The sequence below is a fragment of the Lethenteron reissneri genome, chromosome 68, assembly GCF_015708825.2.
Source record: "Lethenteron reissneri isolate LAM-NWPU_2019-01 chromosome 68, ASM1570882v1, whole genome shotgun sequence".
Lineage (NCBI taxonomy): Eukaryota > Metazoa > Chordata > Hyperoartia > Petromyzontiformes > Petromyzontidae > Lethenteron > Lethenteron reissneri.
This window is the reverse complement of record NC_083846.1, coordinates 4,317,208-4,336,470: the sequence shown is the minus strand read 5'-3', so window position 1 is coordinate 4,336,470 and position 19,263 is coordinate 4,317,208. Positions and strand designations below refer to the sequence as shown.

Below are 19,263 nucleotides of genomic sequence, written 5' to 3'. Positions count from 1 at the left end.
GAGTGGGTGTGTGGGTCAGGGTATGAGGGTGAGTGAGTTGGTGGGTGAGTGGGTGTGTGGGTCAGTGGGTGAGTGAGTTGGTGGGCGAGTGGGTGTGTGGGTCAGTGGTATGAGAGTGAGTTGGTGGGTGAGTGGGGTGTGGGTCAGTGGGTGAGTGAGTTGGTGGTGTGAGTGGGTGTGTGGGTCAGTGGATGAGTGAGTTGGTGGGTGAGTGGGTGTGTGGTCAGTGGGTATGAGGGTGAGTGAGTGGGTTGGGTGTGTGGGTCAGTGGGTGAGTGAGTTGGGGTGAGTGGGTGTGTGGGTCAGTGGGTATGAGGGTGAGTGAGTTGGTGGGTGAGTGGGTGTGTGGGTCAGTGGGTGAGTGAGTTGGTGGGTGAGTGGGTGTGTGGGTCAGTGGGTATGAGTGAGTTGGTGGGTGAGTGGGTGTGTGGGTCAGTGGGTGAGTGAGTGGGGGTGAGTGGGTGTGTGGGTCAGTGGTGAGTGAGTTGGTGGGTGAGGGGTGTGTGGGTCAGTGGGTATGAGGGTGAGTGAGTTGGTGGGTGTGTGGGTCAGTGGGTGAGTGAGTTGGTGGGTGAGTGGGTGTGTGGGTCAGTGGGTATGAGGGTGAGTGAGTTGGTGGGAGTGGGTGTGTGGGTCAGTGGGTGAGTGAGTTGGGGGAGTGGGTGTGTGGGTCAGTGGGTATGAGGGTGAGTGAGTTGGTGGGTGAGTGGGTGTGTGGGTCAGTGGGTGAGTGAGTTGGTGGGTGAGTGGGTGTGTGGGTCAGTGGGTGAGTGAGTTGGTGGGTGAGTGGGTGTGGAGTTGGGGGTGGGGTGAGTGAGTTGGTGGGGAGTGGGTGTGTGGGTCAGTGGGGGTGGTGGTGTGGTGGGGTGTGAGTTGGTGGGTGCATGGGGGTGGTGGGTGGGTTGGTGAGTGAGTGGGTGGTCAGGGTGAGGAGTGGTGTGTGCGCGAGTGGGTGGGTGGGTGTGCGGGTGAGTTGGTGGGTAAGTGGGTGTCTGGGTGAGTGGGTGGGTGAATTGGTGGGTGAGTGGGTGTGCGGGTGAGTTGGTGGGTAAGTGGGTGTGTGGGTCAGTGGGTATGAGGGTGAGTGAGTAGGTGGGTGAGTGGCTGTGTGAGTTGGTGGGTGGATGGGTGGGTGAGTGGCTGTGTCCACGGGCACCTGTATCTGAGTGACGGTATGTGTCCACTGGTGGGTGAGTGGGTGTGTGGGTCAGTGGGTATGATGGTGAGTGAGTAGGTGGGTGAGTGGCTGTGTGAGTTGGTGGGTGGATGGGTGGGTGAGTGGCTGTGTCCACGGGCACCTGTATCTGAGTGAGCCAGTATGTTTCCACTGGTGGGTGAGTGGGTGTGTGGGTCAGTGGGTATGAGGGTGAGTGAGTAGGTGGGTGAGTGGCTGTGTGAGTTGTGGGTGGATGGGTGGGTGAGTGGCTGTGTCCACGGGCACCTGTATCTGAGTGAGCCGGTATGTGTCCACTGGTGGGTGAGTGGGTGTGTGGGTCAGTGGGTATGAGGGTGAGTGAGTAGGTGGGTGAGTGGCTGTGTGAGTTGGTGGGTGGATGGGTGGGTGAGTGGCTGTGTCCACGGGCACCTGTATCTGAGTGAGCTGGTATGTGTCCACTGGCACCGCTGCCAGCTTGGAGAGATGCAGCTCGCTTTCGCCCTGCGCATTGATCGCCAGCAGCCCCGTCAGATGCGACAGGGTCCACGCTTGGTCCACGTTCACCTGCCTCAGCTTATTTTCACTCACCTGGAGCAGCAGCAGCAGCAGCAGCAACAGCAGCAGCAGGAACAGCACCAGCAGCCAAGCGCGGATGGATTTGATTTGTTTCAGCAGCGAGGGCCCATGACGGTAAAGACGTTATACGCATGTAGTGAGCGACTTCCGAGACACATCGTGTAGAGGCCTTCTTATTTATTCTCACACTGGACGATGCAGAAATATCAACGTCTCCACGTAGCTACACATAGCCTACCCTTCTACACAACCCCATCGTCGGCGTCCAACTGCACGGTTATTTGACTAGCGCAGCGACAGCGACGGTGAGCGCCCTGCAGGAGATCGGCCACGACGAAGAGAGATGACGGCGAGCGGCGACGCAGCCAGGACCCAAGACCCGCAACAGCAGCGAACCTTCTCTGGTTCGGTCCCCCTTATACAGTGATACCTCGGTTCACGAACTTAATTCGTGAAATGACTCTGGTCGTGAACCGAATTGGTCGTGAACCGAGGCACATTTTCCCATAGGGTTCAATGTAAATTCGGTTAATCCGTTCTGACCTTTTTTTTGGTTTTTGAAGCACAAAAATATGAAACAAATGACAATACACATTACTGTAGTACTGTACAGTATAGTAATGTATAAAGAGAGAACACTAACCTTGCTTGAGATGACCTCTGGCATGGAGGAAGGCAGGTGGGAGGCGGGTGGGAGGCGGTTATTGTTGGAGGGAGAGTCCCCTCCATAAGGACATCAGGGGGATCTCCTTCAGGGGTTTCCTCTCTCCATCGCTCGGGGTTTTTTTATTTTAGGTGAAGAGGGATGACTGTCACAGCTGGCGCATGTGTGCCTCTCCGCTCATTCCGGGGTGCGCGCGGTGCATGGCGGTGCGCGTGCGTGCGTCCGCGCGCGCGTGTGTGCGCGCGCGTGCGTGCGTCCGCGCGTGCGTGCGCGCGCGGTGTAGCCTGCGCGTGAAGGGCAGAATAGGCGGGCGCACCACGTGTCGCGCCCCCGAGGAGGAGGAGGCGGGTACTCCCTCGGCTGATTTTGCATTGCTCGCTCCCGTTACAATAAATCACGACCATGTGACAGCCTGGAATTAGCATAAAAATGGGCGCGGCTCCTGTTCGTGAACCGAAGCGGAGTTCGTGAACCGAAGCATATTTTTATGAAATTTTCTGGTCGTGAACCGAGTTGTTCGTGAACCGAAGCGTTCGTGAACCGAGGTATCACTGTATACACCCCGGTGTGGCCCACGCCCCCTTCCAGAATCTTCAAGCAGGTTCCCGGAGCTTGAGGTCTCAATATTCTTAGGTTTTTTCGGTAAAGTCACGTAGGTAAAAAATTAAATTAATAAAAGTAAAATTAAAATAAAATAAAAATCACGACGTTTTGGAGGCAACACAAGCTTCCGTCTTCAGGTGGAACCGTCACAGCCACGACAGCTGTATCAGGTGAGAGAAATTCCAAGACACAGTATTTGTATATATACTGGTTGAAGGTGGGAGGAGCCAAGGTAGGCCCTGGATATTGTTTTTGTGAGGTTCGGTGCGGCTGAAGCACGCTGTTAGGAATGAGCCTTTGTTGTGTAAACTAGGTGCGGATGATGTAAAGGTGCGTGTAAAAGGACTGAGCCTTTTGTTATGTAGAGATGATGCGGCTTGAGGTCTCGCTCAGACTTTGACATTCACCACCGATACGGCCCCCTTATAATTAGTCAGTACATAACTTGCACATAGACTAACACGGCCCATAGACTCAGACAGAGACCCAAAGACTCAACATCCCCCGTATAGCCTCGACGGACTGTTGGGGCAAGTGCCGTTAGCGAGCACCTCTATGCAGGCCAGAAGGGCGGCACACGAGGGGGTGGGTGGCCAGCACCACGCTCACCACACAGAGACCCACAGTTTGTTGTCCTTGTCCGATCGGCGCGGTCGGCTCCGTCGAACGTGCGGCGCTCTGCGAGCGGCTTCTCCTCACCTCGGACAGGAAGACAGAGAACTTGCACGCGTAGCAGGGGTCGTACTTGTCCACCAGGTGCAGGAGGAAGGCAAAGTCGTTGCGCACGTCCGGAATGTCCTCCACCCCCGTCTCCTGGCGCGCCTCCGCGAAGCTGTACTCCTTGAGCCTGCCGTGTCAGCGCCCCCCCCACCCCCCCCCCCCCAGCACAGAGAACTCAGCGCCCGCGCCGTCGACCCTCGTCCCAACGCGGAAGATCTCCCACGAAGCCACCGGTAAAACGTTACGATACACGTAGCGGTGTCGCCGCCCGCGCTAACCGCATCTCCACGATCGCCGAAAAGCCCGCAGACCAAAGCCAGAAGGCTGCCGCACGGCGATCCGGTGCCACGCCACCGCTCCGCGGCAGCCCCGCCGCCCTCCCCCCCATCTCACCTGCCGGTCACCACCCAGTAGAAGATGTGGGCACAGGTGAGCGCGTAGACCGCACATCGTGGTGGCGTAGGCCATCCACATCACGACCATCCGACGGCGTCCGCCGGCCCTCGTTCTGCTCCGGGGGGGGCCGGTCGGGGGGCGTGGCGGCCGTCGCCGGGGGTCGACGAATCGGACGGAGGGCCGCGGCGGTGCCGGCGGCGGCGGAGACTCCGAAGGCAGCTTCTCCACGGCGGGGAGTTCGTCGGATCTCGGGTCGCTGCGCGCGTGGGATTGCGTGGACATTTGGCGACGCGTCATGACGCACAGACGCACAGAGACCCATAGAGACCCACAGACACGCACAGAGACCCACAGAGACCCATCGAGACTCACAGAGACTCACAGAGAAATGTAGAGACCCACATAGACCCCATAGAGACCCATAGAGACACACAGAGACCCATAGAGACTCACAGAGACTCACAGAGAACCGTAGAGACCCGTAGACACCTACAGAGAACCACAAAGATACATAAGAGTCTCACAGAAACCCTTAGAGACTCACAGAAACCCATAGAGACTCACAGAGACCTGCAGAGACCCATTGACATTCTGAGACCCACAGACCCACAGAGATCCACGAAGACCCACAGAGACCCATAGTGACTCATAGAGACCCGCAGAGACCCATCAGGACTCACAGAGACCCGTAGAGACCCATAGAGACCCACAGACCCGCAGAGACCCACAGAGACCCAGAGACCCATACAGACTCAGACACCCACATCGTGACGCACATACACACGCACAACAAGATCCCCCGTATAGCCTTAACAGACTATAGGGGCAAGTGCTGGAACGGTACACGAGGGGGGTGGTGGCCAGTACCACGCCTGGCCGCCTTTGTCTCCCCAGTGGCGATGTTTACACACCGCACCAGGTACTCATTTGAGGCTGAGAAGACCTAGAGGAGGCCCAGAACTGGTACAGGTAGAAACAGGTTCCACACTGCCCACCAGGGATTGTTTGTCTGTCGTGCACGAATGCGCTGTCCAACCAAGTTACTACCTGCCCACTCCGAAGGAACGTGTTTCAGATAATCGTCGCTGGTGTTGGCCGTGAGCGGAAATCGAACCTGGGTCGCCGGGTTCATAGCGCAGCGTAGCGCTAACCGCTTCACCACCGCTCCCCACACACCGCCAACCGTAAGCCAAACTGGTTATGAAAAGCAGAGGGATAGCAAGATGCGTGAACGGGCTCGCTGTCCCAAACAGAGGTCGCAACCGGGTACCCGATACCCGTACCCTACCCGATACCCGGCTACCCGTACCCGGTCGGGTACGGGTAGCCGGGTAGCCGTTTGCGACCCTGGTGCGGCCGGGTACGGGTACGGGTAGGCCGTGAGTCACTGATGATAACCGTTTGTCACTCATTTCGGGTAGGGTACGGGTAGGGAACGGGTACCCGTCCCCGCCGGGTACGGGTACCCATTTGCGACCCTGGTGCGGCCGGGTACGGGTACGGGTAAGGATCAAAACCCGTTTGCAACCTCTACCCCAAACCCACGCAGGGTCTCCCCCAAAAGGGGGAACTTTTTAGTTTGTTACTTAAGGGGCAAGGGATGACTAAGGCAGGAAGGAGGCGTGGGCCGTCTCTTCGTAGTCAGCCCCCTTCTAACCTGCAGCTCCCACTGTGGCGGGCGGCGCTGGCGGCTGCAGCGCCGCCGCTGACGCCAACCCGTCCAGTGCGGCTTCGTGCACGGCGTGCGTGGTCCACTGCGAGTCCATGCACTTACCCAGCACGCACACAAAGTGCTCGATCTTGGAGCTCGTCTCCGGGAACCTGAACCAGAAGTTCCTGGTGCCGTCAGGATGAGTGTGTGCAGCACCACGAGATGCGGGAAGTACTTGCTGATCCACAGCACCGCGTTGTCGTAGCAGAACTAGTTGATCAACCGGTACTGGTACTGGTCGAAGCCAACCTGGGCGAGTGTGGGAAGGGCAAAATGAACTGGCGTGGCGGTGATGTCGCATGCCCCTCCCTTGCGGTGACAGAGCTGGCTCAAATGTGGCTTTGGCCTGATGATGCCGGTTGTAGTACTGGCGGAACAGCACCGTACTCAAGATCGTCAACGTTGTGGCTTTGCTCTTCAACACACCGGTGTGCTGTACTAGGATATTACACTCTACACTACACTATACACTACACTATAATGTACATTACAATATACACTACACTATACATTACACTATAATGTACATTACAATATACACTACACTATCACTACACTATACATTACACTATAATGTACATTACAATATACACTACACTATACACTACACTATACATTACACTATAATGTACATTACAATATACACTACACTATACACTACACTATACATTACACTATAATGTACATTACACTATACACTACACTATACACTATACACTACACTATACATTACACTATACATTACACTATACACTACACTATACATTACACTATAATGTACATTACAATATATACACTATACACTACACTATACATTACACTATAATGTACATTACACTATACACTACACTATACACTACACTATACATTACACTATACACTACACTATACATTACACTATAATGTACATTACAATATACACTACACTATACACTACACTATAAATTACACTACACTATACATTACACTATACACTACACTATACACTACACTATACACTACACTATACACTACACTACACTATACATTACACTATCCTCGGGCAATTGCCGGTGGTGCCGAGCCGGCCCGAGGGGGAATCTCACCGTGTGAGCCCTGGGGTTGGCCACGAGCGTCCTCAGGACGGTCTCGTTCCACTCCTTCAGATCCACGTCGAAGCCTCTCGGCACCGGCACGCACAGAATGCGCTCGTTCATGTTCTGGGCGGAGGTGGGGCAAGTGGGTACCACGTGACCATGACGTGACGCCGTGTGGTCTCCTTAACTCAGGTTCACTTTGCGAGATTCCCGGTGTACGGGGGGAGATAACCCATATAGACCCAAGATGTGCTCTCTAGCCAGCGCTATGAGTGAGCTCGCACGTCGAGTTGGAAGCCACGACCCCCTCTGTACCAGGCGAGATAGTTAACATCTCCCGGCCACCGTGATGATGAGACACACGCGAAGTCCAAATATGCAGAAGGGTAGGGATGGAACCTATGACCTCCTGCGTACCAGGCGAGGTCGTCAACATCTCAGCGATGTTATCCATAGCAAGGTGGCGACATTGATGAATGTGCGTGGGGACTGGTGCGTTGGAACAAAGCACCTGCAGCATCCCGGCAAAGATGCCGATCATGAACATGGGCACAGAGAGCATGTCGCACAACACGTCCCACCAGGGCTGAAGGATCTTGAGGTCCGGGTGACCCTCCAATGAGAAGGAGGAGGTCAGGGCTCCGACGGGAATCATGACCCGAGCCGAGACTGCACACAAGCAGACACACACACGGACACACACGCAGACACACACACACAGACACACACACACAAGCAGACACACACACGCAGAGACACACACAGAGGCGCACACACATGCAGACACACACACACAGACACACACAAGCATACACACACAAGCAGACATACAAGCAGACACACACATAGGCGCACACACACACACACAAGCAGACACACACAGGCAGACACACTCACACAGACACACACACAAGCAGACACACACAGGCAGACACACTCACACAGACACACACACAAGCAGACACACACAGGCAGACACACACACGCAGACACACACAGGCAGACACACACACACAGACACACACACAAGCAGACACACACAGGCAGACACACACACACAAGCAGATACACACAGGCAGACACACACACAGACACACTCACGCAGACACACACACAAGCAGACACACACAGGCAGACACACACACAAGCAGAGGCGCACATACAAGCAGACACACACACAAGCAGACACACACAGGCAGACACACACAGACACACAGGCAGACACACACAAAGAGGCGCACACACAGACACACACAGAGACACACACACACAAGCAGACACACACACACAAGCAGACACACACAGGCAGACACACACACAGACACACACACAAGCAGACACACACAGGCAGACACACACAAGCAGACACACAGGCAGACACACACACAGAGACACACAAGCAGACACACACACGCAGACACACTCACACAGACACACACAGGCAAGCAGACACACACAGGCAGACACACACAGGCAGACACACACAGGCAGACACACACACACAGACACACACACACAAGCAGACACACACACGCAGACCACACACATACAAGCAGACACACACACACAAGCAGACACACACACGCAAGCAGACACACACACGCAGACACACACAAGCAGACACACACACACAGGCAGACACACAGGCAGACACACACACAGACACACACAAGCAGACACACACACAGACACACACAAGCAGACACACACAGGCACACACAGGCAGACACACAGGTAGACACACACACAGGCAGACACACACACAGGCAGACACACACACACAAGCAGACGCACACACACACACACACACAGGCAGACACACACAAGCAGACACACACACGCAGACACACTTACACAGACACACACACAAGCAGACACACACAGGCAGACACACACACAAGCAGACACACACAGGCACACACACACCACACAGGCAGACACACAAGCAGACACACACACAGGCAGACACACACACAGGCAGACACACACACAAGCATAATCAACGATTTTTGGGTTTAGATCGCGTTTATTTATAAATGTGTCGTAACCCTCCACCACCCGACACGGCCAATCAGTAAAAAATGTATCACGTTGACAAAGACAAATAGTTCACTGCTTTAGCCCACCGGTGTGTTGAAGCAACAACATTCACAATTTGAGTACGACGTTTCGCTGGTAATTACAACCAGCATCATCGGGCAATTCGCCAGAATGGTGAGGCTCTCCTGTGTCTCCCGTTCTTATATAGAGCAGCAGCAGGATGACGTCATCATTAACTCATTAACTCATCAGGTGCAAAGATTCAAGGGGGGAGTGATTGTAATTATATACTAGATTAGTAATCAGGCTATTGTTACGATGCGAGTTGTAGATTAGTAATCATTTGGAATGTGTTTTATTGTGATTATGCTACATTAGTAATCAGTTAGTGGTTGTTTCCCTTATAAGTAATTGTAATGTATCTTATTTAATAATACGCTTCCAGGCCGCACTAAGCCTGTAGCTGTCTGAGCGATTAAAGTTATTTCTGTTTCTCTCAATTTCAATCGATTCTCTAATTAGTCTTTGCCAGTAGTAACTAGTTTTACACAACACTTCCACGTTGTCAAAATCAATTGAGTGTCCCTGTTGGCATGCATGTTCTGCTACTGCCGACAGTTGTGTTTGTGATAGTTTAATATTTCTCTGGTGTTCTTTTAGTCTTACACTAACGTTACGCCCTGTCTGTCCAATATAGCATCTGCCACATACACAATTAATCCGATATACACCTTCTGTTGATAATTTAGGTAATTCGTCTTTAGTGCACGTTACTAGTTGTTGAATTTTGTGTACTGTACCAAATCTTACTGTAATGTTTTGCTTTTGCAAAACACGGGCTAATTTATCAGTTACTCCTGAGATAAATGGTATTTTTATTGTTTTAATAATCTGATCGCTTTCAGCAGTGTTGCTTTGCGATCGTGATTTGGCTTTTAGTGCTCTGTTAATTTGAGCATTATTGTAGCCATTCTGTCTTAGTGCTTATTTAACATGTTTAATCTCTCTCATTACAGTAAGATTTGGTACAGTACACAAAATTCAACAACTAGTAACGTGCACTAAAGACGAATTACCTAAATTATCAACAGAAGGTGTATATCGGATTAATTGTGTATGTGGCAGATGCTATATTGGACAGACAGGGCGTAACGTTAGTGTAAGACTAAAAGAACACCAGAGAAATATTAAACTATCACAAACACAACTGTCGGCAGTAGCAGAACATGCATGCCAACAGGGACACTCAATTGATTTTGACAACGTGGAAGTGTTGTGTAAAACTAGTTACTACTGGCAAAGACTAATTAGAGAATCGATTGAAATTGAGAGAAACAGAAATAACTTTAATCGCTCAGACAGCTACAGGCTTAGTGCGGCCTGGAAGCGTATTATTAAATAAGATACATTACAATTACTTATAAGGGAAACAACCACTAACTGATTACTAATGTAGCATAATCACAATAAAACACATTCCAAATGATTACTAATCTACAACTCGCATCGTAACAATAGCCTGATTACTAATCTAGTATATAATTACAATCACTCCCCCCTTGAATCTTTGCACCTGATGAGTTAATGAGTTAATGATGACGTCATCCTGCTGCTGCTCTATATAAGAACGGGAGACACAGGAGAGCCTCACCATTCTGGCGAATTGCCCGATGATGCTGGTTGTAATTACCAGCGAAACGTCGTACTCAAATTGTGAATGTTGTTGCTTCAACACACCGGTGGGCTAAAGCAGTGAACTATTTGTCTTTGTCAACGTGACACATTTTTTACTGATTGGCCATGTCGGGTGGTGGAGGGTTACGACACATTTATAAATAAACGCGATCTAAACCCAAAAATCGTTGATTATGAGAAACAGCTTGGCGGATAGTGCGATCAGAGTATCCGTTCATCCTGAGGGCCCGATGTACATGTCTTAATTCACCGGCCAGGTGGTGTTGGTCAGAAATGCCATGGGCTCTGTGGTATAGCGTTTTGATGAGAGAATTCTTTTGAGATGGGTGGTGGTGGGAATCCGGTTTCAAGTAGGAATCTGTGTGGGTGGCTTTCCTGTAGACAGAATGTCCCAAGGATCCGTCAGGCCTCCTCTCAAACAGAATATCCAAGAATGGTAGTTTACCGTCTTTCTCCACTTCCATGGTGAATCTGATGGATGGGTGTCTAGAATTGATGTGGTCCAAGAAGTGGTTCAATGCTGGGAGGCCATGTGGCCAGATGACGAAAGTGTCGTCCACATACCTCTTCCACAAGGAAGGACGCAGGGTGGATGTCTGGATGGCGTCTGATTCAAACTTTTCCATGAACATGTTGGCTATAACTGGTGACAAGGGGGAGCCCATAGGGGTACCCTCATTCTGTTTGTAGAAGGTGCTATTCCAGGTAAAATAAGTGTTGGTGAGGCAATGCCTAACCAGCGCAGGTAATAATCTTTAGAAACACACTGATTGCAGTAAAAAAAATTCACAAGAATGAAAGTCACTGTCATGAAAAACAACAAATTATAAATTGCAATTTAAGGCATTGCTACATACCAAGGCTTTGCTCTGCTGTATTAAATTGCACCGCAGAATTGTGAGGATCATATTCTTTCCAAGCTCCTCTTTCCCAGGTAGGTCTCTCTCCCACCAAGACTCGCACAGGTTTATGACCGTGTTTCTTAGGTTAGGGTGAGCATCGGTGAAAAGTGGCAACAGGGCTGTCAACAGGGTGAGAAAAACGGTAGAGTAGATTGGAACTAATTATCACCACAGGAACATATATATCTTGTATTGTTGCCTGATGTAACCACCTGGAAGGCATTTTTTATACAGGGTGACAAAAAAGTCTGGACAAATAGGGTTATTTCATTTATTTTAGCACTGGCATTAAAACATTTAAACAGTTTATTCTTTAAGTTAATATTTATCTATTATCATTATTCATATATATATTTGTATTCTTCCTGTGGGTTCACCACAATCCCGTTGTTTACAAAATTCGACCAAGAACCCTGAATGAATTTAGACAAAACGTAATTTAGGAATGGTCAAAGATTACACGTGAATCTAAAAAAAGTCCAAAAATAACTTCTACAGAGAATTCATGTGTACATTCATGTTAATGGAAGTCAGTTTGAAAATTGTTAAAATAAGATAACCCATTCAGTCTTGACCTATGGGCCACTCTGTATATTCAGCATAACAATAATTTGTAGGCTCAATTATTAAATAAACTATTGCCAATATTTTGGTAATCTACCCTATACAGTACTTGAAATCAATATATCATCCAGTGCGCATGCATAACATTTCCCAGTGCAACATCAAGAAGTATTTTATTTTGCAGATATTTATGAGATGAACATACTGCAATATTGTTCATTGGGATATGCAGCTCTAAACAGTGAACTGTTATAAATTATCCAAGTCAGAGAAATGTGGCAAATAACTACTTTATGTATCTTGAATGAGATTTTCAGCAGATACTTATTAACTTTTTGTTCTCGTTCTCCTACTATACATACTCACGAACTTTTACTCTTTCCAATTATAAAAAAACTGAGAAGTCGTGGAAACAGATATAGTCAATAATTTATCAATTTGTATCAATTATTCATAGACGTCACCCTGCCTCTTTACCATGTAGAATGATAGCCGACTCCAAAATGTCTTCTATCACCTCCGCACTGACAGTTTTCACAGCCACAGATAGCACTGTGGCTACAGCCGTCACAACAGCTACAGTTGACTCCTGGATGCAAACACATAATGATGGGAGCAGGTGTCACATTTTAACCACACAACTCCTAACATCAACAATCAAATAACAAGTGCCATCCATTGTCAGAGTTAATATATCACAGTATTTTTAGTGAACGTGTATAAAACCAGTTGAAATTTTTTCATGTCTTTGCATGCTTACCACAATCATTCATACTCTTTAAAACGTGTTTTTATCTACAGTACTCAGAATATATGACAAGCAACTATAATTTAATTAAATGTTTTGGGTATATTAATACAGGTAAATCAGACGAATACAGAATTTTTAATTGTCTGGTAGCTCATGGGCTGATGCAGTAAAATTGACAAAACAATGAGCCAGCAAAGCTGAGATTCTTGGTTCAGGTCCAAGATAAAATAAGGCTTGCAAGTATAAGAAGCCTTAATGATCTCAGCCAGACCACCAATGGGTGTAATTTTCTGTTTACAATCATACTGAGATATTTGGTTGATAGGCATTCGATGAATCACGTTAAAATGTACCATGAAAGAGTAAAAGGACAGAATTTAGATGTATAGTACCGATCCCGTGGCTTCTGTCTCCATGTCGTCGTGTTGCGGTGGGTCAGGGTTCCATTGCTCAGCGGGGCAACGCAGCAGGCTCTCAGTGAGTATCTTGCCGATACTCTCAAGTGCATCCTTCAGAGCGCGCAGTGGCAACTCCTCCAGCACTTCCTTCAAGCAGAATGGGTCTGTGCGGCTTTTCTACAAGAAACACCGTGATTATATGACATTTAACTGTTCGGCTGCATTCCCTGAGCAAGTAACGATGTATTGAATAGAATGAAACGAATTCTAACGCTAATGGTATATGTACAACATCATTTGTGCGATCATTATTGTATGTTTTAGAATGGTTTCATGTGATCTGTGCAGTCACTAGAGGCATTATATTTACCAAAATATGAAATAATATCGAATATCAAGGTAAAATTGTAACATTTCACTGAATTGATGCATGTATTCGTGTTCAGGATTCCAAGTAAGGTTCTGGGTAGACGACAGCTTCTTCAGAATGCTGCTGCTAGAGTCCGTACGCACACACCATTACGCGAGCACATCACACACCTGCTTTCTTGTGTTTACACTGGCTACCAGTCAAGTATCAAGTGGATGAAAAGACCCTGCTGCTGACCAAATCTCAGTGGGTTAACCCCACAATATTTGCAGGAATGGATCCATGTTTACACTCCAACGAGGTCCCTGAGATCTTCAAATCGCCTTCTTCTAAGTCCTCCGAGGTCAAGGCTCATTTCCTGAGTGACGTCGTGATTTATTTTATTTTTCTACCTACGTGACTTTACCGAAAGAACCAAAGAGTATGGATTCCTGCAGTCACGAAAGCTTCAAATTAAGGTCAATGAAATAATTTAAAAATTTTAATATTTTTTTTTACTTTATTTAAACGGCGTTCTAAGAAAGTTGTTCTTTTTACGCTGTAGATGATTTTGCTGCTATAAAGTGTCCGAATGACGGGGCCACTTTGTTGAGCGGCTATCATTTGTGGTCGCCAGGTCGCTTCTAAAAAACAAGTTCACAGCCTCAGTGGGGCTTTGCCTGGTAGGATGGGGCATGGTTGAGTGTTGTATTTGTAGATTTGAAGCTTTCGTGACTGCAAGGATTCATATTCTTAGGTTTTTTCGGTAAAGTCACGTAGGTAAAAATTTTAAATTAATAAAAGTGATACAGCTATCGTGCTGTGACGGTTCCACCTGAAGACGGAAGCTTGTGTTGCCTCCCAAACGTCGTGATTTTTATTTTATTTTTATTTTACTTTTATTAAATTGAAATTTTTTACCTACGTGACTTTACCGAAAAAAGCTAAGAATATGTAGTATTTGTGTCTGTGTCTGGGTGATTTGTTTATCCGTCTTGTACTTTGTACACCTATCGTGTTTTTTAAAATCCTTTATATTAAGTTCACTTGCTTGCTTAGGACCGTGCAAATCTTTCGGTCGTTTTTTAACCCACTTTCCGTGATCCAATCGAGCTGACATTTTCCACACAGACTCGTTGTGCGTGACAATTAATGGTCGTGAAAAAAATTCCAAAATTTTATACTTTTTAGGACAAAAATATTATATTTAATTACCAATTGCTTATACTGCAGACAATCATCTGACCCATAGGTGGCAGCCATCTCAAGCCAGAGGATGAGAGGACTCTAGCCGCCACGCATATAAAGGATTTATAGTGAAAAACGTTGTTTTTTACGGTTATACTTGTTTTGTCATTGTTGTTGTTGTAACGTTCTTAGCCCGTGCCCCTTACTGGACATCTGTGCATAAAAGAGCTTTGTAGCTCATCGGATTCCTCCCGCAGTTTAAATAAATATTCTGATTAATGATATCTGATGTTGGTTGTCAAGGCCCCCTCCTCCCCTCCCAACTCGTAGCTTTGGCCACCGGGGGAGGGGAGGGGTGGGGGGGCAAGGCAGCTCCCCCCCCCCCCCCCACTTGGCTGCCCCCCACGATCGTCACGTGACCGGTCACCGCATTGCGAATGGCGAGAACCACCCCGTAGCGTCCCCCCCCTCCCCTCCACCTCATCCCCCACCCCCCCACCCCTTCACCCCCCATCGCCCCCTCCACTTCTCCCCCTCCATCATCCCATTTCCCCCTCCACCTACTCCCCCACCAGCCCCCCTCCACCCCCTCCCCCCCCTCCACCCCCCCATCTCCCCTCCATCGCCCCCTCCACCACCACCCCCATCCCCCCCATCTCCCCTCCACCACTCCCCCTCCACCCCCCACTCGCCTCCCCCCATCAACCCCTCTACTCCCTCTCCACCCCCCATCTCCCCTCCTCCACCCCCCACCCCTTCACGCCCCCTCCACTTTTCCCCCTCCCCCCTCCATCATCCCCATCCCCCCATCTCCCCCTCCACCCCCCTCTCGCCCCCCCCTCCCACCTTGTTCATGTCGAAGGTCCTGAACATCTGCTCGATGTAGCGTTGCCCTCCGCCGTGACGCTGCTGATGCCGAAGAACTGCTTGAACTCGTGCAGCGTCAGCTGGCCCGAGGGGCACTCTCGCATGAACTTCTTGTACCACAAGTGGATCTCCACCGAGTGGAGGTCGTCCACCGCGGAGCCGTTCTCGTTCCCCATTGAGCTGCCCTCGGAGGTGCCCTCGGAGGTGCTGATGGTGGTGCTGGTGGTGGTGCTGGTGTTTGTAAGTGGTGTTGATGGTGGTGCTGCTGGTGGTGCTGCTGATGGTGGTGCTGGTGGTGGTGCTGCTGGTGGTGCTGGTGGTGGTGCTGGTGTTGGTGCTGGTGCTGCTGGTGGTGGTGCTGGTGGTGGTGCTGGTGCTGCTGGTGGTGGTGGTAATACGATGACCGCCGAGCTGTTGGTGACTTGGCCGGTGACCCGTGGCGTTATTTCCCACGCGGCGGTCAAAGTTGGCGTGAGGATTTCGACGGTAATAAAACGTCAAAATCCTCTCCCTCTCTCCCCCTCTCTCTCCCACTTTGTTTTACGTTCAGAGGAAACAAGAAGATACTCGGTGTAATCGGCACTTTGCTTCGTTCATCATTTAGTTTTTTTTTGTTTTTTTTTCAATGCTTTGCTTTATGCCTCCCACACTTTTTAAATGAAAGATTTCACAAAAGATTTCACGCTCTGCTCTCCTCCCTCTCTCTCTCTCCCTCTCGCTCTCTCCCCCCTCTTCGGAGGCGATGGTTGTCTTGCCCGACGCCTCGGCCACGATTGCACGGTGCCCGTCCCCACGGCAAGGCTCGCCTCGGCCACTCGGCGAACTCGAAACTTTGCCAACTCAGAACAAAGTCCCGAGGACCCCCCCCCCCCTCCCTAGCCGACGAGCGACTAACACTGACTGACTGTGCTCCCCATGGAGAAATTGTTAGCTTTGTTGAGCTGAGCGGTTTTGTTTGACCACACACACCGCTCTCTATCCAGATCGCGAAATAACTATTTACGAATATATATTAATGTTGTTTTATATATGTTAAAAACAGACAAAACGATTGAATTCCTTCATTCAGACGCTGTCTTTCCGACAGACCTGTTCTTCACCTGAGGGACGGCTGCTTGCGTTGTGGCCGAAACGTCATGAGAATTATTTTATTATGTTTATTTTTATTATTTTATTATTTCTCTTCTACGTGACTTTAACGAAAGAACCAAGAAGATGAATCCCTGCAGGCACGAAAGCTTTAAATCGAAAGTTGTTGTTGTTTGGACGGGCGACGCAAATGAGCACGTGGCCTTGGTGCCGGTACATGTCACTTGACATTCTGCTGCCGGATCGAGAGACACGTCGGGGCAGGGCATAAATGTTGACGAAGTTTCCCAAACTCAGAGAATTGCCGATTAAAAAAAAAAACAATATCGCTCTCCTACATCTTATTTGCCACGTGTCTAAATACATATTTTTTATGATTGTCAATGTAGAAGACGGATATCTTTCTATTTAACATGTTCATACTCGTCAACCCAAAAGGTTTTATATATTCTTAGGTTTTTTCGGTAAAAGTCACGTAGGTAAAAAATTCAAATTAATAAAAGTAAAATAAAATAAAAATCACGACGTTTCGGATGCAACACAAGCTTCCGTCTTCAGGTGGAACCGTCACAGCACGATAGCTGTATCAAGTGATACAGCTATCGTGCTGTGACGGTTTTTTATTTTAAATTTTTACCTACGTGACTTTACCGAAAAAACCTAAGAATATGAATCCTTGCAGTCACGAAAGCTTCACATCTAGAACCAAAAGGTTTACCCCGTATTCTTGTATAGGGAAAATAGAGTTTTCAGGTCCATACAGCGTACAGCCATTTCAATACGGGCTTTGTAGGATGAACGTTGAGATTTTTAAGGGGCACGGGGTGACCAATAAGGTCTGAATTGGTCTGTAATAAGGTAGGTACTGATAAGAGGTTGACAGGTATGTATGTTTTCAAATTTAAAAACTTAATAACATTCGAATAAATATCACATTTTTATCGATACATCCAATGTGGAGACTCGGAGCTTGATCGTGTCTGGCTCGCACAACTTGTGAATGCCATTCATAAACACATTTTGTTTTGGCAAGTAATGCGCTGTTTAAATTCCAGTCGAAATAAATAAACCGACCCGCCATAGCCACGAATCCGCTCACGAAACCTGCCAAACTTCGCAAACGTTCAGGTCACATGAGCAATTGTAAATGCTTCCGAATCCGTCAGGGGAGAACGGCAATACATCGTTCGCGAAACCAAAAAACCTTAACACAGGCACACGCGGTACGTTATAATATTTGACATTCGTGGCCGAGTATAACCGCTGTGAATGGCTGTCTCCCCCCCCCACCGCCCGCGCTTGAAAAGGATGTTAAATTAATTAGGCCGCTATACCAGCGAAGGACACTAGCAACGCAAATAATAAAAATAAAAAACCAACCGCTACATCTCGTGTGATTGTCGGTCACGTTTCACGACGCACGGTAAGTCGTTTTATGTCCTGAAGGAAGAGGGCGACCTTCCTGCCTAGTTACTGCCCAGCGCGCCGCCGACTCGGGTTTTGCAGATCTCCGGGAGCACGACCGAAAATAATGATAAATAAAACCACCGCTACTCGCCACTTGGCCTCATGCCCACAGAGGTTTTGGCAAAACCGTCGTGCGATGTCCGCGTTGAGCAAAACTGCAAGGCACATGGACAGGATTCATTCGATCTTGAGGGTGCGACCGGTCGAAATTTACTTGAGGGTGAGGTTACATTTTCTTGCGGTCAGGTTAAAAAAAAGTTAAAATGCACGGGCACAATCGCAAAAACCTTCGTTGTTCGGATGGCTTCCGTTTACGAGTGGTACGAGCCCCACACGCAGGCTTGGTTACAGGCCGCTGTGAGGTAGACGCTGCATGGGTGCAATGCAAATGATGCTCCAATTTACAGGGTGGTAAATTAGGGTCTTGCCGTGGAGTGGGAATTAATCTCGGCAAGCGAATTGGTTTAGATTTCCAGTCTCCGGGAATTTTAAGGTGAAATATCCAGACAGGAACAACTGTGTGGAAATGGTTCCTGCCATAACAATGTGGAATTTTCTTTACTACTTGCTGTCAAACAAGTTAAGCGCCGCCCGGCACATTTAAACCTAACTCAGGAGTTGTAATGCAACGCCCAACTGCTACAAGGCAATATGGTAGAATACTGATAATAATGATGCCGCCATTAATTTAATTGTTAAGAGAAAATTCGCAAACCCTATGCTAAAAAAATCCAGGCGTGTATCCGACCAAATCCATTTTGAACCTTTATTCCAAGAAATCGGAATACATGAAAACCCCGCTGAAGAGAGACGGGTCAGAAACCTACTTGTGCTGTCCACCCTCCACACCCTCGTGGGGGGGGGGTCACAAACCCGGCGTCCCCGAGGAGATGTGGCAGCAAATTCCCGGCGCGTCCCAGCCGGCACGATCGGCCGCACGATTCCGATCAACTCGGCACGCGGGTGCGGACGAGACGACCATATAATTCGGCAACCGAGGGCACAACGACCGACGAGACGGCGGCGTCACCCGTCCGGCGCCGGGTACGCC

General features: G+C 48.9%; 1 protein-coding gene and 1 long non-coding RNA gene across 2 annotated transcripts in view; both read right to left on the bottom strand.

Annotated features, from left to right (window-relative positions):
• Nucleotides 1–7,557, bottom strand: part of LOC133360315 (uncharacterized) — a 106,327-nt gene extending 98,770 nt beyond the window's left edge. Inside the window, exons 1-5 of the mRNA XM_061578961.1 lie at nucleotides 7,414–7,557; nucleotides 6,886–7,025; nucleotides 5,786–5,951; nucleotides 4,208–4,371; nucleotides 3,624–3,846 (exon numbers count right to left, since the gene is read on the bottom strand). Of these exons, the coding sequence (XP_061434945.1) occupies nucleotides 3,624–3,846; nucleotides 4,208–4,371; nucleotides 5,786–5,951; nucleotides 6,886–7,025; nucleotides 7,414–7,557 (837 nt within the window). The remainder of the gene's footprint in view (nucleotides 1–3,623; nucleotides 3,847–4,207; nucleotides 4,372–5,785; nucleotides 5,952–6,885; nucleotides 7,026–7,413) is intronic.
• A 4,082-nt stretch (nucleotides 7,558–11,639) lies between these two features.
• LOC133360404 (uncharacterized) lies at nucleotides 11,640–13,507 on the bottom strand. Its single transcript, XR_009757249.1, has 3 exons — nucleotides 13,247–13,507; nucleotides 12,581–12,692; nucleotides 11,640–11,658 (listed from the first exon to the last, which is right to left on the bottom strand). It is a non-coding gene; the product is annotated as an uncharacterized LOC133360404 (long non-coding RNA).
• Between the last annotated feature and the right edge of the window lie 5,756 nt (nucleotides 13,508–19,263).